Source organism: Hemitrygon akajei, chromosome 6, assembly GCF_048418815.1.
Source record: "Hemitrygon akajei chromosome 6, sHemAka1.3, whole genome shotgun sequence".
Classification (NCBI taxonomy): domain Eukaryota; kingdom Metazoa; phylum Chordata; class Chondrichthyes; order Myliobatiformes; family Dasyatidae; genus Hemitrygon; species Hemitrygon akajei.
Window position 1 is genome coordinate 87,907,458 of NC_133129.1, and position 27,627 is coordinate 87,935,084.

The 27,627-nt window shown below is 43.7% G+C and overlaps 1 protein-coding gene across 4 annotated transcripts in view; it reads left to right on the forward strand.

The window, feature by feature from the left end:
• The first annotated feature begins 15,288 nt into the window (after window positions 1-15,288).
• LOC140729228 (misshapen-like kinase 1) overlaps window positions 15,289-27,627 on the forward strand; it is a 333,768-nt gene continuing 321,429 nt past the window's right edge. For all 4 annotated transcript variants that reach the window (XM_073048755.1, XM_073048756.1, XM_073048757.1 and 1 more), the window contains exon 1: window positions 15,289-15,586. In XM_073048755.1, coding sequence (XP_072904856.1) covers window positions 15,530-15,586 — 57 coding nt within the window. In that variant the 5' untranslated portion in view covers window positions 15,289-15,529. The remainder of the gene's footprint in view (window positions 15,587-27,627) is intronic.

Sequence of the window (27,627 nt, forward strand, 5' to 3'; positions counted from 1 at the left end):
CATCTAGACTAGGTGTTCCCAACCATTTTATGTCATGGACCAATACCATTAAGCAAGGGGTCTATGGACCCAAGGTTTTGGAACTCCTGATCGAGACCATAGCCCTCCATACCCCTCCCATCTACATCCACCACTTGCACTAGCAGATCGTTCTACACTTTCACAACCCTCTTCCCCCTCATGTTCCCCTCAAAAGTTTCACTTTCACCCTTACACCATGACCTCTAGTCATAGTCTCACACAACCTCAGTGGAAAAAGCCTGCTTGCATTTATCCTATCTATATTTTGTATACCTCTATCAAATCTCTCCTCATTCTCCTATGCTCCCGGGGAAAAATGTCCTGACCTATTCAACCTTTCTCTATAATATAGGTCCTGAAGTCCCAGCAACATCCTTGTAAATTTTCTCTGCACTCTTTCAATCATATTTATATCCCTCATGTGACCAGAAGTGCATAAAATACTCCTTCTTCTGGACAGTGTGGGGACGGTGACCCTAGCTATTATCAATACTCTTCAGAGATTGTCTGCCTGGCATCAGTGGTCATATAACCAGTGGTCAGTGTTGTGCATCAGCTGTTCATACGACCATCCACCACCTGTTCCCATGGCTTCACGTGACCCTGATCAGGGCTAAGCAGGTGCTAAACCTCGCCCGAGGGTGACTTGCCAGTTAGTGGAAGGAAGGGGCACCTTGCACCTCCTTTGGTGCAGACATAGCTCCACCCCACCACCGATAAGGAGGTTGTTAAAATTATAAGGGCACAGACAGGGTGAATGTACAAAGTGTTTTTCTCATGACTGGGGAAATCAAGAACTAGAGGGCATAGGTGTAAGGTCAGAGGGGAGAGATTTAATAGGAAGTTTTTTACACAACCTATCAAATGGTAAAAGACCTTGATAGAGTGGATGTGGAGAGGATCTTTCCTATGATGGGAGAGTCTAAGACCAGAGGACACAGCCTCAGAATAGAGGACATTCTATTTAGGATGGACATGAGGAGAAATGTCTTTAGCCAGATGGTGGGGAATCTGTGGCGTCCAAGCCTGTATGTATATTTAAGGCAGAGGTTGATTGGTCAGGGCACGAAGGGGTACAGGGAGAAGGCAGGAGATTGGGGATGAGAGAAAAAATAGTATCAGCCATGATGAAATAACGGAGCAAATTCAATGGGCCAAATGGCTTAATTCTGCTTCTATACCTTATGGTTTTATAATCTACAAAGGGCACAATGTATACGGAATGAGCGGGCAGAGGAAATGGTTGACACAGGTATGATTACAACATTTCAAAGGCAGTTGGACAGGTACATGGATAGGAAAGGTTCAGACTGTAGGTTTTCATAAATAAAACAACAGATGCATTTTAAGTTTCAGTGAGTAACAACTCACTTCTATTGCCAACCAAATACAGAACATAAAGTGCAGTAAAAAACCTCACATCATTACATCATCACATTGTACCAGCCTCTTAAAGTGAATATCCATATGTTTCCACACATTACCATACCCTACCAGGCTACCCCAGACCTGCCTCACATTTGCTCCACCCCCATACTTCATTCCCTCATTCCCTCCCCTCATTCAGATCAGAATCAGGTTTAATATCACTGGCATATGTCATCAATTTCTTTTACAGTAGATATGTGTGTATATATATTTTTTAATATATATAAATAATAGATAAATTAATTAAGTAGTGCAAATATAGAAATTTTAAAAATAGTGAGGTGGTGTTCATACATTTAACGTCCACTCAGAAAACTGATGGCAGGAGGGAAGAGGGTATTCCTGAATCAATGAGTGTGTGCTTTCAGGGTCCAGTACCTCCTCTCTGATGGTAGCAATAAGAAGTGGGCACATCCTGGGTGATGGGGGTCCTTAATATGGAGGTCACCTTTCTGAGGCATCGCTCCTTGAAAATGTCGTAGGTGCTGGGGAAGCTATTGCCCATGATGGAGCTGACTGAGTTCACAACCCTCTGCAGGATAATTCAATCCAGTGCAATAGCCCCACTCCATATTGGACAGTGATGCAGCCATTTAGAATGCTCTCCATGGTACATCTGTAGAAATATGCGAGTGTATTTTGTGATATAGCAAATGTCCTCAAACTCCTAATGAAGTATAGTCACTGTCGTGTCTTCATTGGAACTGCATTGACATGTTGGGCCCAGGATAGATCAGTTGCAAGAAAAAGTTTGTCAACCCTTTGCAATTACCTGGTTTTCTGCATTAATTATTCATAAAATGTGGTCATAAAATGTAAACCCTTGTATTTAATAACTGGTAGACCTCCTTTAGCAGTAATTGCCTCCATCAAACATTTCCTGTAGTTGCTGATCAGATTTGCACAACCGTGAAGAGGAATTTTAGACCATTCCTCCATACAAACCTGTTTCAGTTCATCAATATTTCTGGGTTACCTAGCATGAACAGCCCTCTTCAGGTCATGCCACAGCATCTCTATTGGGTTAAGGTCTAGATGGGTAATTCATAAGGGTCATTTCACCTCACAACCATAATTGGGGTGTGAGAGGTAACTGGAGCAGAAGGGGAGAACATGCAAACACCACAAAGAAAGCAGCAAAAATCAGCATCGAACCCAGCTCAATGTGGTGGTGGCCCACACTTCTTACATTTTACAGGGAACAGAGTAAGTAATATTTTCATTGTATCCAACACCAACACATAGTGACTGCAGTGTGCACCATCTGCAAAACGCGACGCAGTAGCTTAGTGGTTAGTGTGGTTAGTCCTGACGAAGGGTCTCGGCCCGAAACGTCGACAGTTCTTCTCCTTATAGATGCTGCCTGGCCTGCTGTGTTCCACCAGCATTTTGTGTGTGTTGTTTGAATTTCCAGCATCTGCAGATTTCCTCGTGTTAGTGGTTAGTGTAATGCTTTACAGTGCCAACATTAGTGATCGGGGTTCAATTCCCATCGCTGTCTGTAAGGAGCTTGTATATCCCCCAAAACCCATGATATACATTATCTATAAGACCATAAGACATATGAGCAGAATTAGGCCATTTGGGCCATCGAGCCTGCTCTGCCATTTCATCATGACTGATCCATTTACGCTCTAGGCTCCTACCTTCTCTCGTATCCCTTCGTGCCATGACTAATTAAGAATCTATCAACCTTTGTCTTAAATATACATAAATATATGGCCTCCACAGCTGCCTGAGGCAATGAATCCACTGATTCACCACTCTCTGACTGAAAAAATTCCTCCTCATCTCGGTTCTAAATGGACATCCCTCTGTTCTGAAGTTGTGCCCTCTGGTCCTGGACTCCCCACGAAAGGAGCCAACCTCTCCACATCCATTCTGTTGAGATCTTTCAACATTCGATAGGTTTCAATGAGATCCCCCCTCATTCTTCTGAATTCCAGTGAGTACAGGCACAGAGCCATCAAACGCTTCTTCCAAGACAAACCATTCAATCCCAGAATAATTTTTGTGAACCTCCTTTGAATCATCTCCAATGTCAGCATATCCTTTTTAGATAAGGAGCCCAAAACTGTTCACAATACTCCAAGTGAGGCCTCACCAGTGCTTTATAAAGCCTCAGTATTACATCCGTGCTTTTATATTCTAGTCCTCTCAAAATGAAGCTGTTTGGGGCGCCACGGTAGTGTAGCAGCTACCACAATGCTATTACAGCACGGAGTGTTGAATCCTAGCATCCTCTGTAAGGGATCTCTGTGCGTCCTCCCAGCGGAACGTGTGTGTTTTCTCTGGGTGCTCCAGTTTCCTCCCCCAGTTCAAAGACGAACTGGGGGTAAGTTTAATTGGTCATTGTAAATTGTCCTGTGATTAGGTTGGGGTTAAATTGGGGTTGCGGGGAGGTGTGGCTGGAAAAACCTATTTTGTGTTATATCTCTAAGTAAATAAATCTATCTCTCTATAAACAACAAACACCATCTATCTTCTATAAACGACAGAGGAACAAACACCACCTAGAGGTTCTCCTCCAATCTGCACATTATCCTGACTGGAAAACATATCACTACATCTTTATTGCCACTGGGTCTAAGCACTGAACACTGAGGTTGCGAGGGATTACAATCAGAGATCATAGGTTAAAGGTGAAAGGTGAAAAGCTTAAGGGGAACATGAGGGGAAAGTTCTTCACTCAGAGGGTTGTGAGAGTGTGGAACGAGCTGCCAGCACATGTGGTGTATGAATGCTCGATTTCAATGTTTAAGAGAAGTTTAGATGGGAACAGGGATGGAAGGGGTATGGAGGACTATAGTCATGGTGCAGGTTGATGGGAGTAGGCAGTTTAAATGGCTCACAAAAAAAAATTCATGACATACATGAGTGATGATAAACCTGATTCTGATATGGGTCTCTGTTGTGGACTGAGAGTGGGAAGGGGGCAGGGAGAGGGGCATCATGGGGAAGGGAGAGGGGAGGGAGTGGGATTCACTAGAAAGACAGTCTGTAATGGTCAATAAATCAATCGTTTGGAATGAAATGACCTTGCCTGGTGTCTCAGGGATGGGTGTGTCTGCACCCACACAACTCTCTCACCCCAGCACTCCTTCTCTGTCACCTGTGCCACACCCCTCCTGCAGCACCCCACCTTCACCATTCCCAACATCCTTTGCTCCTGCTAGGTTTACAAACTCGTTCTCCACTCCAAGTGGACAAATACAGTAGTGTGTGCAAAGGTACTGTATTTCGATGTTTTGGGCAGAGACCCTTCTTCAGAACCGAAAAGGAAAACGCCAGAATAAAAAGGTGGGGGGGGGGGGGGGGAGGAGGATAGCTGGAAGGTGATAGGTGAAGCCGGGTGGGTTGGAAAAATAAAAGGTTGGAGAGGAAGGAATCTGACGGGAGAGGAGAGTGGACCATAGGAGAAATGGACCTAGTGGGAGGTGGTAGGCAGGTGAGAAGAGGTAAGAGGGCAGAGCGGAGAAAAGAAGAGGGGAGGGAGAGGGAAATTTTTTTCTACTGGAAGGAGAAATTGATATTCATGACATCAGGTTGGGAGGCTACCCAGATACAGGTGTGCTCCTCCACCCTGAGGGTGGCCTCATCTTGGCACAAGAAGAGGCCATGGACTGACATGTTGGAACAGGAATGGGAATTAAAATGTTTGGCCACTGGGGAATTCCACTGTTGGCAGATTGAGCAGAGGTGCTCAGCGAACTCAGGTCTCACCAGTGTAGAGGAGACTGCAGCGGGAGCTGTATAAACCTGTACTTTCAGGTTCACAAAGGACAATAAAAAGGAAGGGAACTGGATGTTGCAGAAGAACATATGTAGAATATTGAGAACCAAGAGGAACAAGACAAAGTAATCTCATACAGGCCCTTCAGCCCATCCAGTCCATGTTGACCATGGTCGCAATTTCCTGCATTTAGTCAATATCCTTCTAAACATGCCCCTCCATATACCTATCCAAGTGCTTCTTAAATGATACTATTGGACATTTCCAATGAGCGATGCCTCAAAAAGGCAGCGTCCATCATTAAGGACCCCCATCATGCAGGAGAGTCTCTCTTCTCATTGCTAAGGAGAAGGTGCAGAAGCCTGAAGACACACACTCAGTGATTCAGGAACAGCTTCTTCCCCTCCGCCATCAGATTTTTGAATGGACGTTGAACCCATGAACACTACCTCATTACTTTATTTCTGGTTTTTTTGCACTAGTATTTAACTATTTTATATATATATTTACTGTAAATCACAGTTTTTTTCTCTAATTATGAATTGCATTGTACTGCTGCCACAAAGGTAACAAATTTCACGACGTGCCGCAGAAGTTAAATCTGGTTCAGATTTTGAATCTATTGTACCTGCCTCAACCATTTTCTCTGGCATCTCATTCCATGTACTCAGCACCTTTGATGTGAATAAGTTGCCCCTCAGATCTTTATGGAACATTTCCCCTCTCACCCTAAACCAATGCCCCCTTGTTTTGGACTGCCTTAACCTGGGGAAAAGACTATTACTATGCACTTAATCTATACCAGGGGTTACCAACCGTTTTTATGCCTTGGACCAACCCCAGGTTGGAATCCCTGATCTTTACCACTAACCTAACTTCAAACATTCCTATAATCTCGCCTGTCATTCTCCCACATTCCAAGGAATAAATAGCCTTGTCAACCTCTCTTCAGAACTCAGACCCTCCTGTCCTGACAACATTATTTTCTGCACTCTTTGCAGCACAACCACATTGTTCCTTTAACAAGTGACCAAAACTGTGCTCACCAACTTGTACAGTAGCTGGGGTGCCTAAAACTTTTGCACAGTGCTGTCTACTGGCTTAAATAGGAAGGTGGTTGGGAAACATAAATAAGAGTATTTAGGTTTGTATTACCTCCGTAGTATCAGGTGTAATTTTGTAACAGGAAAGACATACTATATAGTACTGTGCGAAAGTCTTGGGCATCCGAGCTAGAGATATGTGCCCAAGACTTCTGCAGAGTACTGTATAACTTCAACATAATGTCCCTGTTCCAATATTCAGTGCTGAAACTGATGAAGGCCAGTGTGCAAAACATCTTTTTTCACCACTTTCTCCACCTGCAATGAACTTTCAATGAACCTTACACATGTTCTGCTTGGCCTCTTTGTCCCTTTACACTCTCTAGTGTCGTACCATTCACAGTATAAGTCCTGTGCTGGTTTGACTTCCCAAAAGTCATCACCTCACACTTATCTGTATTGAAATCCATTTGCTGGCCCACTTCCCTAACTTATCAATATCTCTTTGTAATCTACAATAAGGCTGGGGGTGGGGCTGGAGTTAAGTCTCTACCAAAGGAGGTGTAAGGCACTCCTTCCCTCCACTACCCCACTGGTCACCCTTGGGTAAGGTGTCGCACCTACTTAGCCCCCGCCCCCAATCATGGTCATGTGAAGCCATGGGAGAAGGTGGTCAATGGTCATGTGAGTAGCTGGTCATGGTTACATGGCCACTGACGCCTGGCAGACAATATCTGAAGAGTATTGATAATGTAGGGATCACCTGTCTTGTAAACACACTGCCCAGAAGAAGGCAATGGCAAATCACTTTTGTAGAAAAATTTGCCAAGAACAATCATGGTCAAAGACCATGATCGCCTGCGTCTTAACATGGCACATAATGAATGGATAAATCTACAATCAACACAAACGCTTAACTTTGAGTCCTCCACAAACTTTCTCATCTTTGCATCAGATTCCAACTCTTTTATGTAAATAATAGGTAGCAGGATCCCAACACTGACCTCTACAGTAAATCACTAGTCACCAGCCTCCATTCTGAGAAACAGCCTTCAACTACCACCCTCTGGTTCCTGCCTCAGAGCCAATCTTGAACCGACCTTTTAAGCTCTCCATGTATCCCAGAATCGGAATCAGAATCAGGTTTAATATCACCAGCACATGTTGTGAAATTTGTTGTTATGTGGCAGAAATATATTTCTATAAGATAGATATATAAAAAAGTTAAGTTAATTAAGTAGTGCAAAAAAAGTAGTGGGGTAGTGTTCATGGGTTCAATGTCCATTCAGAAATCTGATAGCAGAGGGGAAGAAGCTGTTCCTGAATTGTTGAGTGTGTGCCTTCAGGCTCCTGTACCTCCTCCCTGATGGTAGCAATGAGAGCAGGGCATTTTCTGGGTGATGGGGGACCTTCATGATGGATGCTACCTCTTTGAGGCATTGCTCCTTGAAGATATCATATATGCCACAGAGTCTAGTGCCTATGATGGAGCTGACTGAGTTTACTGAGTTCTCTCTGCAGCTTGTTTGCATCTTGTGCATTAGCCCTCATCCCCCATGCCAAATGGTGATGCAGCCAGTCAGAATGTTGTCCATGGTACACCTATCGAATTTTGCAGGTATCTTTGGTGACAAACCAAATCTCTAGACTCCTAATGAAATATAGCCACTGTCATGCCTTCTTTGTAACTGCATCGATATAAAACATAGGAGCAGCATTAGGCCATTCAGCCCATCAAGTCTGCTCCACCTCGTATGGCTGATCCCGGATCACACACAATCAAATACATCTGCCTCCTTGCCATATCCTTTGATAACCTGACTGATCAGGAAACAATCAACTTCTGCCTTAAATATGTGCATGGACTTGGCCACCACAATCTGTGGCAGAGCATTCCACAGATTTACTACTCTCTGGCTAAAAAAACTCCTCCTTACCTCTGTTCTAAAAGATCGCCCCTCAATTTTGAGGCTGTACCCTCTAGTTCTGGATACCCCCACCATAGGAAACATCCTCTCCACAACCACCTTATCTAGTCCTTTCAACATTCGGTAGGTTTAAATGAGATCCCCTGCACTCTTCTAAATTTCAGTCAGTACAAACCCAAAGCTGCCAAACGTGCCATACAAATTAACCTCTTCATTCCCGGAATCAGTCTCGTGAACCTCTCCTTTATCCATTCTGCTTGTTACTTCCTCGAAGAACTCTAACAGATTTGTCTGGCAAGATCCCTTCACAGAAACCATGCTGACTTTGACTTATTTTATTATTAGTTGCCAAGTATCCCAAAACCTCAACCTTAATAATAGGCTTCAACACTTAACCAGCCACTGAGGTTAGGCTAACTGGCCTATAATTTCCTTTCTTTTGCCTTCCTCCCTTAAAGAGTGGAGTGACACTTACAATCTTCCAATCCTCCTGGACCATGCCAGAATCAAGTAATTCTTGAAACATCATGACCAATGCATCAGTTATCTCTTCAGCAACCTCTCACAGGACTCTAGGATGTAGTCCTGTCACGGTCCCGACTGTTAATTCCTCATATTCTTCTAATTCCCCTTTCCCCGTGTTCTCCCAGGCTCCTTGATTGCGGTACACCTGATTCCCATATAAACCTGCAGCATAAATACCCTGGCTATCCACTCATCGCCAGATCATTGTTTCAGCCAGTGTGGTAATTCACGTTCCTGGCGGCTTAGGATTGTGTATTCTAAGTTTTATTTCAGTACCGAGGTTTGCCCATGTAACTCTCTCTCTCCATGTCAAGATAAGTATTGCCTGCCTCCTGCCTTTCCGTACATCCTCCTGTTTGCCGTTCAGCTCCAGCAACACCCCGTGTCAAGGTAAGTTTTGCCTGCCTCCTGCCTTTCCGTTCAGCCTCCTGTTTGCCGTTCAGCTCCAGCAACACCTCGTGTCAAGGTAAGTTTTGCCTGCCTCCTGCCTTTCCGTTCAGCCTCCTGTTCCAGCCACGCTCACACCCTCGTCTGCATCCTAACTCTGTCTCCGTGCCAGTGTCCTGCGTTTGGGTTCACCCGTTCTTTGCAACAAGTCCATCTGGTCCAGGTAACTTATCCACCTTAACCTTTGAATTTGCCTAGCACTTTTTCCTTTGTAATAGCAATGGCACTCACTCCTGCTCCCTGACACTCACGGACCTCTGGCACACTGCTAGTGTCTTGCACAGTGAAGACAGATGTAAAATGCACATTAAATTTATCTGCCGTTTCTTTGTCCCCCATTACCACCTCAACAGCATCATTTTCCAGTGGTCCAATATCATCTCTCACCTCCCTTTTACTCTTTACATAACTGAAAAAACTTTTGGTATACTGCTTTATATTATTGGCTGGTCTGCCCTCATATTTCATCTTTTCCCTTCTCATCGCTTTTTTAGTTGCCTTTTGTTTGATTTTAAAAGTTTCTCAATCATCCAACTTCCCACTCCCTTTTGTTACCTTATATGCCCTTTCCTTGGCTTTTATGCAGTGCTTAACTTCCTTTGCCAGCCACGGTTACCTAGCCCTGCCATTTGAGAACAACTTCTGTGGGACATATCTATCCTGTGCCTTGTGAACTATTCCCAGAAACGTCAGCCATCTCTGCTCTGCTATCATCCCCACCAACATCCCCCTCCAATCTACCTGGCCAAGCTCCTCTCTCATGTCTCTGTAATCTCCTTTATTTCATTGTGATACAGATACATGTGAGTTATGCTTTTCCCTCTCAAATTGCAGTATGAATTAAATCATAATTATGATCAATCACTGCCTCTTAAGGATTTCTTTACGTTAAGCTCCCTAATAAGATCTGGGTAATTACTCAAGACTCAATCTAAGATAGCCTTTACCCAAGTGGGCTCAAGCACAAGCTGCTCTAAAAAGCCATCTCGTAGACATTCAACAAATTCCCTCACTTGCAATTCTACACTAACCTGATGTTCCCAATCCCCTTGCGTATTGAAGGCTCCCTTTACAATTGTATCATTGACCTTATTACATGGCGTATCCAGCTCCCTTTGTGATCTCAATCGTACATCTTAGCTACTATTTGGAAGCCTATATATGATTACCATAATGGTTTTTTTACCCTTGCAGTTTCTTAACTCTACCCACAAAGAGTCAATATTCTCTGACCCTAAGTCATCTCTTTTTAAAGATGTAATTCCATCCCTTACCAACTGAGCCACACCACTGCCTGTCCTTTCGATACAAGGTATATTCCTTGATGTTAAGCTCCAGCCATGGCACAATGTCATACTGACCAATCACCATGCAGCAATCTCCCAATTTACCCCTAACTATTCACAGGACAGTTTACAATGACCAATGAGCCTGCCTGGACTTTGTTCTGTAGGAGGAAACCCATGAATTCCACAGAGGAGGATGTACAGAGGGTGCCAAGTTTGACCTTTAAATGATTAAGCTGATTGCAGTTATGTGCTTCAAAGGATTACATGAGAATAGTTTGTTCCATAAGCTTATTTTCCAGGAACTGCCAGCTGAGCAATGCCTTTCTCTAAAACTCATTAACAAGGTAGATAAGGTTTGGCTTTAATAACTTTTAAAATTCAGACTCTTCATAAAGAAATTAAACCAAGCATTGTCACGAGCTGATACAGGGTTGTTGAGTACATGCATAGAACTAGTTGAGTAAATATAATTGGTGCGTATGGGGTGTCCAGGGAGGGGCAGCACCCTCTGGTGAAGGGGCTTGTCATGTCCATTCTGGGGCAATCCCCACCAGACGCTCAGCTCTTACCTGTGGCTCCAAGTAGCTGTTTGCGTGTGACAGTGACAAGACCCCGGTACCCCGCTTCGACAGGTGGGCTACACCAGGCAAGGGTAGCCAGTGGCCTCATACCCTGGTAAGACAGGGACATGCCTGTCCTAACGTGTAAAGTCAGCTCTGGCAGACTGGGCGGATGAGATCCAATGGCCGGAAGGTGGTTCTGCAACGCTCTGTGGAGAGCCAAGGGCAAGACAAGGCACAGAAGACATCATGGTTGTTCACTGCAACCAAGGAAGACCCAGTTTGTGAAGCTTGTTTGTACCACTGGACCCAGACTTCTGAGCTGGAGAGAGTATGTGCCCCTGTGCGACAGCTTTTCCACTTTAAAAACTCTCCCGCACAGTTTTCCTGTCATTGTCGGTCACGATGGACAACCACCACAGCTCTGCAAACTGATCAAGGCCATCTCAATGAGGGGATTTTAATTGTGTCTTCATTGCTTCAGGTTCAGCAGTAGCTTGGGTAAGTGGGTGAGATGACACTGAAACTCACAGGACATTAACCCTCCAGCTCCACATTTAACCAGAGGCAACATGGTAATGGTTAGTGTAATACTGTTACAGCACCAACAGCCCAGGTTCAATTCCCGCCACTGTCTGGAAGGAATTTGTACGTTCTCCCCGTGATTGTGTGAGTTGCATCCAAAACCATACAGGTTATAACTTCAAAGTTCAATGTAAATTTATTATCAAAGTACATATATGTCACCATACACAACCCTGAGATTCATTTTCCTGTGAATGTACTCAATAAATCCAGAATAGAATAATAAACTCAATAGAATCAATGATAGACTGCCCAACTAGGGTGTTCAACCACTGTGCAAAAGACAATAAACTGTGCAAATTAAAAAAATAAGTAAGCAATAAATATCAAGAGCACGAGATGAAGAGTCCTTGGAAGTGAGTCCATAGGTTGTGAGAACATTTCAATGATGGGGCAAGTGAAGATGTGTGAAGTTATCCCCTTTGGTTCAAGACCCTGATGGTTGGGGGTGGTAACTGTTCCTGAACCTGGTGATGTGGGTCCTGGGGCTCTTGTACCTTTCCCCTGATGGTAGCAGTGAGAAAAGAGCATGGCTTTGGTGGTGGGGATCTCCGACAATGGACACTACTTTCCTACGACAGCATTTCATGTAAATGTACTCGATGGTTGGGAGGGCTTTACTCCAAATGTACTGGGCTGAATCTACTACTTTTTGTAGGATTTTCCGTTCAAAGCATTAGTATTTCCAAAATGTGATGCAGCCAGGCAATACATTCTCCACTGCACATCTATAGGAGCACAGATCTATAGAAATATAAATGGTAAGAACAGGTTTAAGTTGAGAGGGAGAAAGATTTAAAGGGTCCCAAGCCCGGCTATGAAAGAAGGAGAGGTGGGTGTGGGGCTAGCAACCCCATACTGTAAAAAACCAAAGCTACAGAAATGCCAACAGAAGCTCCAAACACCTAGAGAGGAAGGAGATGGGCTTTAATGGGATAACTTGAAACACTGGTCCAGGACAGAGGACTCTGGTGAGCTGATATCAACAGCCTGTGCATCAGTAGGGGTGGTGGGCTTAAGTAAGTACTGTAAGTATGGAAAAGAAAGGTTTACAGTAAAGGTCACCAACCTTTTTAAGCCCAAGATCCCCTACCTTGGCCTTAGTGAAAGGCAAGATCGACCCCAAATCGATTAGTTACATGCATGCGCACCGGGGCAGGAAAGACCAGAAGTAAAACCCTGCAACCCGGAAGTAGAAATAATGTACAAACACCAGGGGTCACCACCCTTTTTTTTGCACCGCGGACCAGATTAATATTGACAATATTGACGGGGGGGGCAGTGTTAATCACGGCCGGAATACAGCGATACTCGAAGTAGGTACCTTATGTACAGTGTATTCCGCATTTTTGTTTTCGTAGCTCTCAGCACTTAGCTTCTGTCCTGCTTGCTCACTTTTTTTCACCGAAAAAACTCAATGGGTTTGTCTTTAAGTGCTGGATGCTTGGACTCAAGGTACCAAAGCAGTTTTGAGTGCTTCATTGTCTCATTAGACAACCTCCCGCCTGTCCACCGCCAGATGCCTTGGCCAGGTGCGGCTGTTCCCGTGCCGGGGCCGCGGTGGTCGCAGTCCAGAGAAAGCGACCAACCAACCGAGCGAGGAGTGCGACAGGATGCACATCTGCCCCCCTTGTAGGATCTTTCGGCCGACATCGAGGGATGACTTTCAGTGGATCGCAGTGAGGTAGCTGCTCTGCTACTTACGGAACCCTGAGCTCGAATTAGGTTGCCTGCGAATATATTTTAGCACCGGGTTCTCCACGACCATTTGGTATGCAAAACAGGTTTAGAGGCAGCACCCATCTGTCCACGCTCCAGGCCAGTATCAACAGCACTTCTCACCAGCCGTGCGAGGCCAACCAGTGATCCCTGGTGCGAGGGTGTCACTGCGTTTAGGCGACTGATGACCTCGCGTGAATTCAAGTTTAACAGTGGGTGTGACAGGGAATGAGGAAAAGTGCAGCTGATTCGTATCATTTCCTCGCGGCCCGGTGGTTGGGGACCACTGAAGTACACTGTGCAGTGCGTGGCGGGGGAGCTGCACGCACGCGCACTGGGCAGAAAGAATGGAACTAAAACCCCGCAACCCGGAAACAATCTCTCAACGGTATTTGTGTATTTATTTTTCTTTTTTTTTCGGGATCTACTGGGAAAGTCTCAAAAATTGACTAGTCGATCACGATCGATGGGTTGGCAGCCTCTAGTTTACAGAGAGCAACGAGCAATCTGCAGGGGTCTCCAGCAGTGTCTGTGAGAGGAAAAGCTGAAACAACCAACACCTATTGGTCAGCTGATAACCAATCTCTGGCTAACTTTACTAAGTGACTGTTGTTGCAATGAATGTAAACTATTTACAGTAAATAATTGTGCTCTGGAGTGGAAAGTTGAGTTTTAAGTTTTTGACGAAACTCTGATAGCTAACGAGCATTTTTGAAGAGTAGTCATCTCTCTTCAGTGTTCCCTACCAATGCCTAAAATACATTAAACACAATGCTGATGACTTCATCATATATACCGGTGTCATCAATCGCAAATGTGTAAAGTTCAAGCTGGTTAGCATTCTCTAGTGGAAGTGCTTCTGTGAAGTAAACTGCGCACGGTGTTGTGTGTAATGCCATGGTGTCCAATATCCAAGACAGCACACAGGCAGCCACACCTTGGTTAACAGGTGAAGGCCTTAAGCCCAGAGCTGCAGTGTGGGCCAGACAAAATCGAAATGGGCAAGACCCTTGGGTACCAGGTCAGATTGGAAAACGGATGAGGAAAGTGCTCTATGAAGTTATCGTAGAAGGACATCAAATCAACCAGTTGCGACCACGTGCTCCGAAAGACACAAGTTCACAGGGCAGATCATCAAACATTTCCTTCACCTCCTCTTGGAAGGGTTTGATTTACCCCGACCGAACCAACCATCATGCCAGCACGGCCACAAGCAACTTCGCAACAAGTGACAGCAGCTCACATCTACTAAGGACTGATTGCCAGTTCCATTCCAAATCAACCCATGGCTCATTTCCAAAGGAAGTGACCTGGATGAGAATGTAGGTGGGTAGGTTAAAAGTTTGCAGATGATACCAAGATTGGTCCTGGTTTCGGTCCAAACTGTCGACTGTGCTTTTTTTCCATAGATGTTGCCTGGCTTGCTGAGTTACTCCAGCATTTTGTGTGTGTGTTACACTGTTTAACTTTAGTTAACAACAATTAATTCACTTCAAAAGAACTCATTCCAAAGCCATTTAATTCGGTGAAGGATTTAAATCTGCGGTTAATGGGATTGATTGACCTATTCAGTGGAGTTCACCCAGAACACGGTGCGGCACTTCCCCTTACTCACCGACAGGGGTCCTCAGCTGCGACCACGACTCCACCAGTGGCAGGCCCAGCACCTGCAAACAAACGCATGCGCCGCCGCAATTTGCAGAAAGGACGAGCGGAGGGAAACAAGAGAGCGCGCGTGCGCGCGGGGAGAACGTGATCGCACGCATCGGCGTCCGGGCTTTGCGGCAGAGCGCACGCTCGGTTGGTGAGCGCGCGGAGGAGGCGGTGCGCACATGCGCAGTCGGCAGCAGCGGTGGAGGCGGGGAGGTGGGAGGAGAAGGAAGGGGAAGGGAGGGGCGGGGCCGGGGCCGGAGCCGGAGCGCGAGCGCGCACGTCGTGAACTCCGCCCGGGGTGGGGGTCGCGCGCACGCTGGTCGCGTTGCCCCTGGTTACTGAGGGGGAGGAGGCGGGGCAGAGTCAATCCAACCCATTCATGTCGGGCAGACGCCGGGTGATGGAGGCGGAGGAGAGAACGGAGTGGTGTCTTCGCCTCCCTGACGAATAGGTGTATCGCGTCCCCCACTTCCGCGGGTCGGTAAATCGAGACGACAATTCCCGGTTTAAAGTTTTTAAAATTAAATTCAAGCCTGCTATCACCGGGATCACCCCCCTCCACCTGAAGCGACGCTGAGATTTTTGCGGCTGAGAGAAGATGGCGAGCGAGCCGCCGGCCCGCAGCCTGGACGATATCGACCTCTCTGCCCTACGGGTGAGCTCTGTTCCCCCTCCCTTTGCATTGATGCCGTGTGTGTCTGTAAATGTCTGCTTAAAAATATTTACTTACTGTAACCCAGCTTTCTCCCCAAGTGACTGTGTGCGGGGGCCCAGCGCCATTCCCCTGGGGCGAGGCCTTTGCGGGTTGTCCTCTGTTTATTGGGGGGTTGTTTTCACTTCTGTATGCTTGCAGTTCACCCTCCTTTTTTGCTCGGGGGGTGGGATCTCATTCACTGAGTCCCCTAATTGTGTTTTATGCAGTGTGCCTTTTTTCTTTAATGTGGGTGCTTGCAAACGCTTAATTAATCCAGCTCCTTGTGTTTACCTTTAAGCAACTTTCTAATAAGCCTGCAGGTAACCAGGGGAATTTATTGCTCCCTCGGGCATAATGACAGTAAATAATTTGAATTTGGATAGTCCCTGTAGGAAAAAAAGTAAGCTTAACCACGCGGAATCACTTAAATAGTTTAGATTGCATTTTGTTATTAACACGAAAAGGTCTGCAGATATTGGAAATCCAAAGCAACACACGCAAAATACTGGAGGAACTCAGCAGGTCATGCAGCATCTATGGAAATGAACAAATAGTCAACAGTTCGGGCTGAGATCCTCCTTGTGGACTAATTATATTTTTGTTAGTGTTTTTTTGTTTTTTTCCCCTATTGCTCTAGAGGCTATTTGTCAGTTTAAAAATAGTTTATTGTATTAATATTTCTTAGTTTCCCTGAGAATGTTTACTGGTATTTTATATAATTTACACTCTGGAATGTTCTGAATCCAGTATTGGATCTCAGTATTGGGTTTATTATCAGAGACGTATGTTGTGAAATTTGTTTTGTGGCAACAGTACAGTGCAAGACATCTGAATCAGATTTAGTATTACTAGTATATGTCATGTAATTTGTTGCTTTGTAATACATAACTAAATTACAGTAAGAATGACTAAGTTAAATAAGTACAAAAACAGGGGGTAAAAAGTAGTGAGGAAGTGTTCATGGGTTCAATGTCCATTCAGAAATCGGATGATAGAGGGGAAGAAGCTGTTCCTAAAACATTGAGTGTGTGTCTTCAGGCTCCTGTGCCACCTCCCTGATAGTAGCATTGAGAAGAGGGCATGATATGGGTGATGGGAGTTCTTAATGATGGATGCCTCCTTTTCGAGGCTTCTCCTTTTATAAGGTGTCCTCGCTGCTGGAGAGGCAAGTGCCCATGATGGAGCTGACTTGAGTTTACAACTTTTTGCAGCTTATTTCGATTCTGTGCAGTGGCCCCTCCATACCAGATGTTGATGCAACCATCAGAATGCTCTCCACGGTGCATCTGTAGGGATTTACATTAAAATTACTATAAGTTACAAAATATAAATAGTGCTAGAAAGGACTAGAGAGACAGTGTGCAAGGGAATCCGATGCAAAGGGATCAACTGGTTCATTCATTGGACTACTTATCCCATCTAACTGTTCATATTCCTTTGTTTTCCAAGAAAATTTCTGCCATTGTCCCTCTAGAATGTTCTGACCTGAATCTGTTATTTCAACTGAACATTTTCCCCATCTGACAGTGGGCCATTGTACTTCTTGCCTTTGGAGTTAATTTAAATAATGATTCTTTCTCTGGACTTGGTACATTCTTCATTTACAAATCTTTTGTCACTGCTATTTTTATTAGTTGCCCTCTCAATTTTTTTAAAATAAGTTTTCATATCCTAAAGCAGAACACACATTTTCTGCAGCTCAATTTGAACAGCCCCCTCCACCACCCTCTTTCTCCAGAAATAACCTTTGTCTTAGTCACAAATTGCAGCCATTGTACCAGTCGTCAGTGACTGTACCGGTCGACAAAGTCATCTTTCACATCTTTGACGTTGTTGAGCAAGCTGAATTTTGGCTAGACTTTAGATATAGCCTCTTGTGCTATATCTAAATTGTTAACTTGAGTCATTTCCTTTTCTATCTCATTGTTTTTTCATCTTTGTCCTGCCTCTTAGCACAGTTAATCAAGTTTGCCTATCAGAATCAGATTTAATATCACTGGTCTAAGTTGTGTTCCCCTCTTCCTTTCCTGTTCACTCTCCTCTCTGATTCTTTCTTCTCCAGCCTTTGACCTTTTTTTCACCCATCTGGCTTCACCTATTACCTTCTAGCTTCCTCTTTCCCTTCCACCCCCACCTTTTATTCTGATATCTTTTCCCCCTTCTCTGTCCTGAAGAAGGGTATTGACCTGAAACATTTTCATGGATGCTGCCTGGATTGCTGAGTTTCTTCAGCATTTTGTGTGTGTTGCTCTGGATTTTGGTGTTTACATTTGCCTTCTTTTACTCCCATCATTACTCCTGCTTCTATTTTCTTTTAAAACAATTCTAAACCTGACTTTGTTACCCCAATCCCTACCACAACCTTCTCCTAGCTGCCTTTCTCTTATTCTGTTTTATCTCAAATTCATTCAAAACCAAGCACATTACAACCACTGAGTACATCAACATGGAGCACAGGAATGTAGTATCCATCATCAAGGAATCCCCACCATCCATGGCATGCTCTCTTACTGCTTCCATCGGGAAGGATGTACAGACACCTGAGGACCCATTCAGGAACAGTTATTACCCCTCAACCATCAGACTCTTGAACCAAAGGGGATAACTTCACTCATCTCAATTGTGAAACTGTATCACAACCTGTGGACTCACTTTTAAGGACTTTACAGCTCATGTTCTCAATACTGTATTTATTGCTTATTTATTTGTTTATTTTTCTTTTTGTATTTGCACAGTTTAATGTTTTTTGCTGTTGTGTGCAATTTTTAATTGATTCAATTGTGTTTTGTTCCATTTGCTGTGAATGCCCACAAGAAAATGAATCTCAGGATAATGTATGGTGACATATTTGTACTCTGATAATTTATGTTGGACTTTGGACATTGATTTGACACTGCATTTTCTGCTCAGCCATTGCTCTTCGGCTCGCAGTCGTCATTACATGCCGAGTCATATGACATAGGTAATCACGGTCCTCGACCATGATTGTTTGAGGCAATTTTTTTTGCAGAAGTAGTTTGTCATTTCCTCCTTTTGGGCAATGTCTTTACAAGACGCATGACTCTAGCCATTGTCAATGCTCTTCAGAGATTGTCTGCCTGGGATGTAAACCAAGTGCTCATAGCACCATCCACCACCTGCTCCCATGGCTTCATCTGGGGACCTTGATCTGGGGGTTGGGGGGGCTAAGCAGGTGCTACACTTTGCCCAAGGGTGATCTGCAGGCTAGCGGACGGAAGGGGCACTCTACACCTCCTTTGGTGGAGGTAAAACCTGTCCACCCTGACACGACAGTGACTCCATTTAGAGCAAAAATCCCCTCCTTGAGTTCAGATTCCTCCTTGACCTCATCTCACTTTCTGCAGGTAACCTCACTTAATCTTGTAAGGTTTCTGTCACCTCTCCAGATCTAGTCTTACTGCTCCACTATCCCTGTGCCCTAGGCTATTTAAGCCTCTTTCTGTGATTACCTGGTGTAATCTTTTATCTGCAATATATTCCTTCAGGCAATACAGATTCATATTTTGTCAGAGTTTGAGTATGTTGGTGCCGTGTAATTCTTTCATGCCTTGTATGGTACAGGAGTGATTCTTATCTAAAGTGTAAATATATTATTGAAAAAAACTTGTACGTTTTTATTTCCTGAACCTCAAATGTGTTGTAAATGGTACAATCTATTTGTGTCTGCGCAGACAGAAATTATCTTGTCTTGAGGACCTTTTATTAAAGTGTGAAAGCTTTTAAAATAGATTGAGGAAGCTGATAAAAATATCCTTAAGACGACAAATTTCTAGGCTTGGATATTTCTAGGTTGAATGTGCCGAGCATTCAAAATGGAAGTAGACTTGGAGTCTGCTCTGTTCAATAAGATGATAGCTATCTGATCCTGGTTTCACTTATTTCCTGTTCAAGGTGTTTTTTTTCCCCCCTGCAAAATATTGAAATATAGCACATTTTAATTGCTTATGTTCCTTGCATTTAATCTTGCTGAACAATTTTAAAATGGCAGTAAATGGGTAAAATAGGCAGACTTGTACATCGAAAGGCAAATTTAGACAGTGGATTCCGGTTAATTGGGACACATCGGGATCAGTACATTTTGGCCCAATTAAGCAGCTTCCCTAATTAGCTGAAGTTTCATGGAAATAATTAAAAAGTACAAAAAGAAAGACAACTATCCATTTAAATGAAATACAAAACTGATTAGAACACTAACGATACTACTACCTCAGCACTGAACGCACAGTTGTCTTGTGCTTTTTTTCTCGTTTTCTTTTTTACTATTTTGCGTGATATGATCAGGGTGTTTTAGCGCTGAACTGACTCGAGCTGTGGCCATCGGCAGTACACTGAGGACTCACTTTTGCGAGTCTGCAGTTAATGTTATTTGTTTATATTTACACAGTTACTTTTTCCCACACTGGGTGTTTGATGATCTTGTGTGTGGTTTTTCTTCGAACTGCAAGTAGATGAATCTCTAAGTGCTGTATACATACTTCAATAATAGAAACATAGAAATATATGTACTTTGAACAGTACTATAAAACTTAAGTTCCAATAGTTATTGATGGAGGAATTCATCCACACTATGTTGCCTTGTTCTTTTGATTGACTGTAAATGAACAAAATCAGTTCAGACACCCAGTGCAGATAATAGAACAGAGAAAACTTACAGCACAATACAGGCCCTTCGGCCCACAAAGCTGTGCTGAACATGTCCTTACCTGAGAAATTACATAGGGTTACTCTCTATTTTTCTGAGCTCCATATACCTGTCCAGGAGTCTCTTTAAAGACCCTATCGTATTCACCTCCACCACCATCGCCAGTAGCTGATTCCACACACTCACCAATCTCTGCGTAGAAAAAACTTATCCTTATAGGTTCGATATTGTCATTTAAAGTAAAATTGGATAGGTATATGGACAGGAAAGGAATGGAGGGTTATGGACTGAGTGCAGTTCGGTGGGACTAGGTGAGAGTAAGCGTTCGGCATGGACTAGAAGGGCCAAGATGGCCTGTTTCCGTGCTGTAATGTTTATTAGGTTATATCTCCTCTGTACCTACTTCCAAGCACCTTAAAACTATGCCCTCTCGGGCTAGCCATTTCAGCCCTGGGAAAAAGCCTCTGACTATCCACATGATTAATGCCTCTCATCATCTTGAACATCTATATCAGGTCACCTCTCATCCTCCGTCGCTCCAAGGAAAAAAGGCCAAGTTCACTCAACCTATTCCCATAAGACATGCTCCCCAATCCAGGCAACATCCTTGTAAATCTCCTCTGCACCCTTTCTATAGTTTCCACATCCTTCCTGTAGTGAGGTGACCAAAGAGACATGTACATTAAGGTTATGAATTTTCTTTTACAGGGGATTATTTTTTATTTAATTTGAATTGAATTCCAGTTTATAAACAGAATTTGGATATTGGAAAGAATTTTGACCCAGACCTTGATAGAATATCCTGAATTATCTTAAGTTGATCTTTGAAGAATATTTTGCCATATACCTTCCACATTTCTGTGATGTTATCTTTTAAAATTTAGGCTAAATTATTTCTGCTTTTAGAAATCAGATGTATCATATTTTTCCCAAGGCTGAAATGGCTAGTATGAGAGGACACAGTTTTAAGGTGCTTGGAAGTAGGAGGAGATGTCAGGGGCAAGTTTTTTATGCAGAGAGTGGTGAGTGCATGGAATGGGCGACGGTGGTGGAGGTGAATACGATAGGGTCTTTTAAGAGACTCCTGGATAGGTACATGGAGCTTAGAAAAATAGAGGGCTATGGGTAACCCTAGGTAATTTCTAAGGTACGGACATGTGTGGCACAGCTTTGTGGGCCGAAGGGCCTGTATTGTCCTGTAGGTTTTCTATGTTTCTATGATTGCTGCATATATGGAATGTTTTGCAGGGATCTCTGATTTTAGTGCCTTATCTAGAGCCTGCGCAGTATTGTGCACTCAGTGTTGAGGGAAACAGTATACTGAGGGTACTGGATGCATTAACCCTATGTGTGATGGTTTTTTTTGGACCATCTGCTTTTGTTTATTGAATTGCAAGCTAATGTGGCATAATGCAGTGATGTCACATAAAGACAATGCAGAATGACAGTATTTTCCTTAAAAACCTTAATCTAATTTTCTATCGGCTTCCTGAATGGGAAAGCACAGCAATGCTTTCAATTCCTGAGAAGACTGAGGCAGGCAAGGCTCCCCCTGCCTTGTCTTGGCTGAGTTTTGCAGGAGCACCATTGAAAGTGTGCTGACAAGCTGCATCTCAATCTGGTATGGGAGCAGTTGAGCATCGGACCAGAAATCCCTACAAAGGACTGTGAGAATGGCTGAGAGGACCATGGGGGTCTCCATAACATCCACGGGGACATTTATCAGGAGCGCTGCATACACAGAGCCCTTGGTATTATCAAGGATCCCACCCATTCATCTACCATCCTCTTTCTACCATCAGGCAGGAGGCTGATGCATAAAGATAAGAACGGTCAGGATGGGAAACATTTTCTTCCTGCAGGCCGTTAGGCTTCTGAACTCCCTGCTGCATTGCATTCAAAGTGTCACAGGTTAATCTATTCTATACCTTACAATATTTAATTTATGCATTTTATTTTGTTTATGCATAAATCATTTGCAGATTTTATTCTTGCTTTCCTAAGTTATTGTGTGTTGTGCGTACTACAGAACTTTACACCTTAGTCTGGGACATGTCTCATTTGACAGTATACATGTATATAATTAAATGACAGTGAACGTCTTGACTTGACATTTTAAATCCATAGTGGGGTTTAATTGGGCAGAGTGTATTCCTGCTTCCCTTCCAGGTTATTAGATGCTATTGCATTGAGACCTTATCAAGTATTGGAGCACCTTATTGTGATCTTCATGGTTGTGTGGTTTGTTCACTGCATGTTCGTTGCACTTCAGGTTCACTTATGGAATATTGCCTACAGTTTTGGGAGCTCCACTATAGGAAGGATGCTGAGGCTTTGGAGAAGATGCAGAAGAGGTTTACCAGGACGCTCCCTGGTTTAGAGGGTGTGTGCTATCATGAATGGCTGATTACACTTGAGTTGTTTTCTGAAAGAAGATCTGATAGAGATTTTACAAAATTATGAGAGGCATAGATAATGGACAGAGTATCTGTTTCCCAGGGGCATGCATTGAAGGTGAGAGTGGGTAGGTTCAAAAGGGACATGAAGATTAAGGTTTTTTTTACTTAGAATCGTAGATGCCTAGAATAGTGCTAAAGGCAAACACGTTAAAGGCTTTTAAGAGACATTTGAATAAGTACGTGCATGTAAGGTAGATGGAGGACATGGTATAGCCAGGATGGATTAGGTTTTGGGTGTTCTGATTTGCTTTTTAGCTGGTTCAGCACAAATTTGTGGGCCGAATAGCCTGTTCCTGTGCTGTACTCTTCTAGTTTCCATTGGTGACTTGAGCAATTTTATACCACCTTTAAAGAGCTAGATTTTGACCTTCCATCAGTTATCAGACATTAAAATGAAAAGTTTTAAAAATGAAAAGTATTTCTGCATGAAAAGTTCTTGCTGACTTGATCTTCCTGCATTCACCAGCTGCCACTTTTGGAGTCCGTATAAGATGAATAATTTTGTATTTTAAAGTAGAACAAACAAAACTTCAGAATACTAAAAAAGGCACTTAGATGTATGACTAGGTAGGATAAATGTGGGAGCAAATCGCCAACCTGCAGCAAAATACAATGAATGCCAGGCAATAGAAACTCCACAAAGTTCATCATTCGCCAGTGAATCTCGACCATTTCTCATACCCTGGACCTCTTACATTATCCAAGGGGGTCTGTAGACATCAGGTTGGGAACTCCTGCTCTATGCCTAACAACCTGAAGGGTTGTTCCTCGAATGTGTATGTACTGGGTGTGATACTTAGTTGTTCCAGAAATTTCTTCCAGCTGTCCTACAATTCCTGGCTCTGACTTTACAGGGCAGATTGCAATACAATGGGGTTACTGCAGAGAGCAAACTGAGACAGCATTCCATTGGGTCTACTGAGTGGGCATGAGGACCTCCCATGAGAAGTTTGTATGAATATTGTCTACATGTAAGTTAGCATGGTGTTTGTAATTTACCATGAGGTTTTACTTTTGGGACCCCAGTCTGCCATGTAGGATTTTGACAATACGTTGTAAGAATGCTGTTTCACCACTTTGAGATATTATAAATCGAAGATTCCACCTTTTGGGATGTAATGTTAAAATTGTACAAGGCATTGGTAAGGCTGAATTTGGAGTATTGTGTACAGTTCTGGTCACCGAATTATAGGAAGGGTGTCAACAAAATCGAGAGAGTACCGAGAAGATTTACTAGAATGTTACCTGGGTTTCAGCACCTAAGTTACAGGGTAAGATTGAACAAGTTAGGTCTTTATTCTTTGGAGCGTAGAAGGTTGAGGGGGGACTTGATAGAGGTATTTAAAATTGAGGGGGCTAGATAGAGTTGACATGGATAGGCTTTTTCCATTGAGAGTAGGGGAGATTCAAACGAGAACATGAGTTGAGAGTTGGGGGCAAAAGTTTAAGGGTAACACGAGGGGGAATTTCTTTACTCAGAGAGTGGTAGCTGTGTGGAATGAGCTTCCAGTAGAAGTGGTAGAGGCAGGTTCGGTATTGTCATTTAAAAAAATTGGATAGGTATATGGACAGGAAAGGAATGGAGGGTTATGGGCTGAGTGCGGGCCAGTGGGACTAGATGAGACTAAGCGTTCGGCATGGACTAGAAGGGCCGAGATGGCCTGTTTCCATGCTGTAATTGTTATATGGTTATATGGTTAATATCATTTTTTTTTAAGATGGTCATTGAAGCATTTTCTCTGCCCTTTGTCAATTGCTTACTGTAAAGGAAATTTGGAACCTGGCGTTGGTTTTTTTTGAACAGTGTGTTCCACCTACCAAAGATGGTACACTATTGGAGCCTTGGTGAGCTGGCTGTTGGTGTGAGAGAGGATGCCTCCATTAATTCATACTCTGCCAATCATTTTGGAGGATGTTTCCAGACAATGGTATTTGCCCATTGCTGCCCATTATGCCACTGGCATTCAGGTAGCAATAAAAGTCCTCCATCTGGCAGTGTTCATGGCTTCCTTCATGTCAGTAGCTTCCTCTCAGTTTTCACCACTGTCAGTTGTGCAAATCCTGAGTAGAGACTCAGGAATACCATCACACTCAGAAGTAAAAGAATTCTTCATTGTTGTTTCCGTAATAGTTTTGTTTTACCAGTCAGGGTTGTTAGCTCTGAGCAGAACTCCTAAACTTGGACGACTCTTAGTCTGGCCTCTACTCTTTGACCTGCTTGGCAAAAAAAAAAGCCCTGACTTCAGCCAACATAGTTCCCCAGGTCATTGAGGCACACAAGCAACAAAATTCTATGACATGGTTGTGGTCCTGTTGGAGGAGTGAGATTTCTGCAGCAACAATATTTGAGGTGTTTGGACAGACATATGACCAGTCAGGGAACGGGTAGGTATAGACCATGTGCAATTTAGATTGGTATTATGGTCTGTACAAACATTAAGGTCCTTTTTCTGTGCTTTACTTTATCTATGGCTATGAAGCAGGTATCATGGTTTGGTAGACAAACTTGATGCCCCTTTTGCTGTCATGTCAGAAATTGAGTTTATTGCCATGTGGAGGAGTACATGGATGACTTCGTACAATCAAAAACTTAGGGCAGCACCACAGGCATGTAGCACCATGGGGTGGCACAGTAGTGTAGTGGCTAGCACAACACTTTACAGCACAGGCGACCCAGGTTCAATTCCCATTGCAGTCTGTAAGGTGCTTGAACGTTCTCCTTGTGACCGCGTGAGTTTCCTCCGGGTGCTCTGATTTCTCCAGTAATCCAAAGACGTAACAGTTGGTAGTCATTGTAAATTGTGCCGTGATTATGCTAGGGTTAAATTGGGAGTTGTTGGGTGACACAGCTCGATGGCTGAAGGGCCTACCTCACGCTGAAAATCAATTGAACGGCATAGAGTAGTGTAGGGGAGTCTAAAACCTAAGGAGTTGGGTTGAAGGTGAAAGGGAGGAAGCTTAAAAATTCAAAGTACATTTATTGTCAAAATTTGTATGCAATATGCACCCGAGATTAGTCTTCCCACAGACAGCCGCAAAACAAGAGCCATGGAGCTCATTCAAAAAAAACATCACAGCACCCAACATGCAAAAATCACATGCAAAAAGTTCTGTTCAATTTAGTGCTATCGCCCATTGACTGCAGGCCGCAGAGCCAGTCCATCCCAATCAAAATCACAAAATAGTAATTAAAAAAGGAGTAACTAGAAACTCTAACATGAACGATAGAGTCCAATTCTAAAGCTGCATTGATTAAATCTTACCCAAGATCCAAGGCTGTGGCAGCATTGAAGGAGAGCCATGTGCAGGCACTTTCCTCCAGTAGTAATGAGAGGGTATCTGAGTAATAGTATCTGGAATGACTTGCAGTAGGAGGTGGTTAAGGGAGGAATACTTTAGAGGCATCATGATAGTTAATTGAATAAACAAGGATATGGAATTAATGCAGACAACTGGGATTAGATATTTTTGGGCCAATTGAGTGAGCTGGAGCTTTGTTGTCTCCGAGACAAATCTGGGAGGCAAGCAGCCTCTAGGCTAAGAAGCTTAGAGATGTGCATGATCCCATGATAGATAGATAGATACTTTATTCATCCCCATGGGGAAATTCCAACTTTTTTCCAATGTCCCATACACTTGTTGTAGCAAAACTAATTACATACAATACTTAACTCAGTAAAAAAATATGATATGCATCTAAATCACTATCTCAAAAGCATAATAATAGCTTTTAAAAAGTTCTTAAGTCCTGGCGGTAGAATTGTAAAGCCTAATGGCATTGGGGAGTATTGACCTCTTCATCCTGTCTGAGGAGCATTGCATCGATAGTAACCTGTCGCTGAAACTGCTTCTCTGTCTCTGGATGGTGCTATGTAGAGGATGTTCAGAGTTATCCATAATTGACCGTAGCCTACTCAGCGCCCTTCGCTCAGCTACCGATGTTAAACTCTCCAGTACTTTGCCCACGACAGAGCCCGCCTTCCTTACCAGCTTATTAAGACGTGAGGCGTCCCTCTTCTTAATGCTTCCTCCCCAACACGCCACCACAAAGAAGAGGGCGCTCTCCACAACTGACCTATAGAACATCTTCAGCATCTCACCACAGACATTGAATGACGCCAACCTTCTTAGGAAGTACAGTCGCCTCTGTGCCTTCCTGCACAAGGCATCTGTGTTGGCAGTCCAGTCTAGCTTCTCGTCTAACTGTACTCCCAGATACTTGTAGGTCTTAACCTGCTCCACACATTCTCCATTAATGATCACTGGCTCCATATGAGGCCTAGATCTCCTAAAGTCCACCACCATCTCCTTGGTCTTGGTGATATTGAGACGCAGGTAGTTTGAGTTGCACCATATCACAAAGTCCTGTATCAGTTTCCTATACTCCTCCTCCTGTCCATTCCTGACACACCCCACTATGGCCGTGTCATCAGCGAACTTCTGCACATGGCAGGACTCCGAGTTATATTGGAAGTCTGATGTGTACAGGGTGAACAGGACCGGAGAGAGTACGGTTCCCTGCGGCGCCCCTGTGCTGCTTACCACCGTGTCAGACCTACAGTCTCCCAACCGCACATACTGAGGTCTATCTGTCAAGTAGTCCACTATCCAATCCACCATGTGAGATTGATCTACACCATTTCTCACCAATCTTGCCAATTAAAGTGTCAAGGAAGTTTGAAGCATCGAGGCAAGTGTAGAAGGTGAGTAAGTGTACATCACTATCTACCAGCCTCTTGCTGCTGCCAGAGGAAAGTGTCTGTGTGTGACGCTCTCTCTCCCTTGATTCTGTCGGAGGATGGTATTGAAGTTCTGGGTCTGTGGTTTGTAGATTGGTCTGTCATTCAATTACTCTTCTGATTTTCTGTTTTTATATTTTA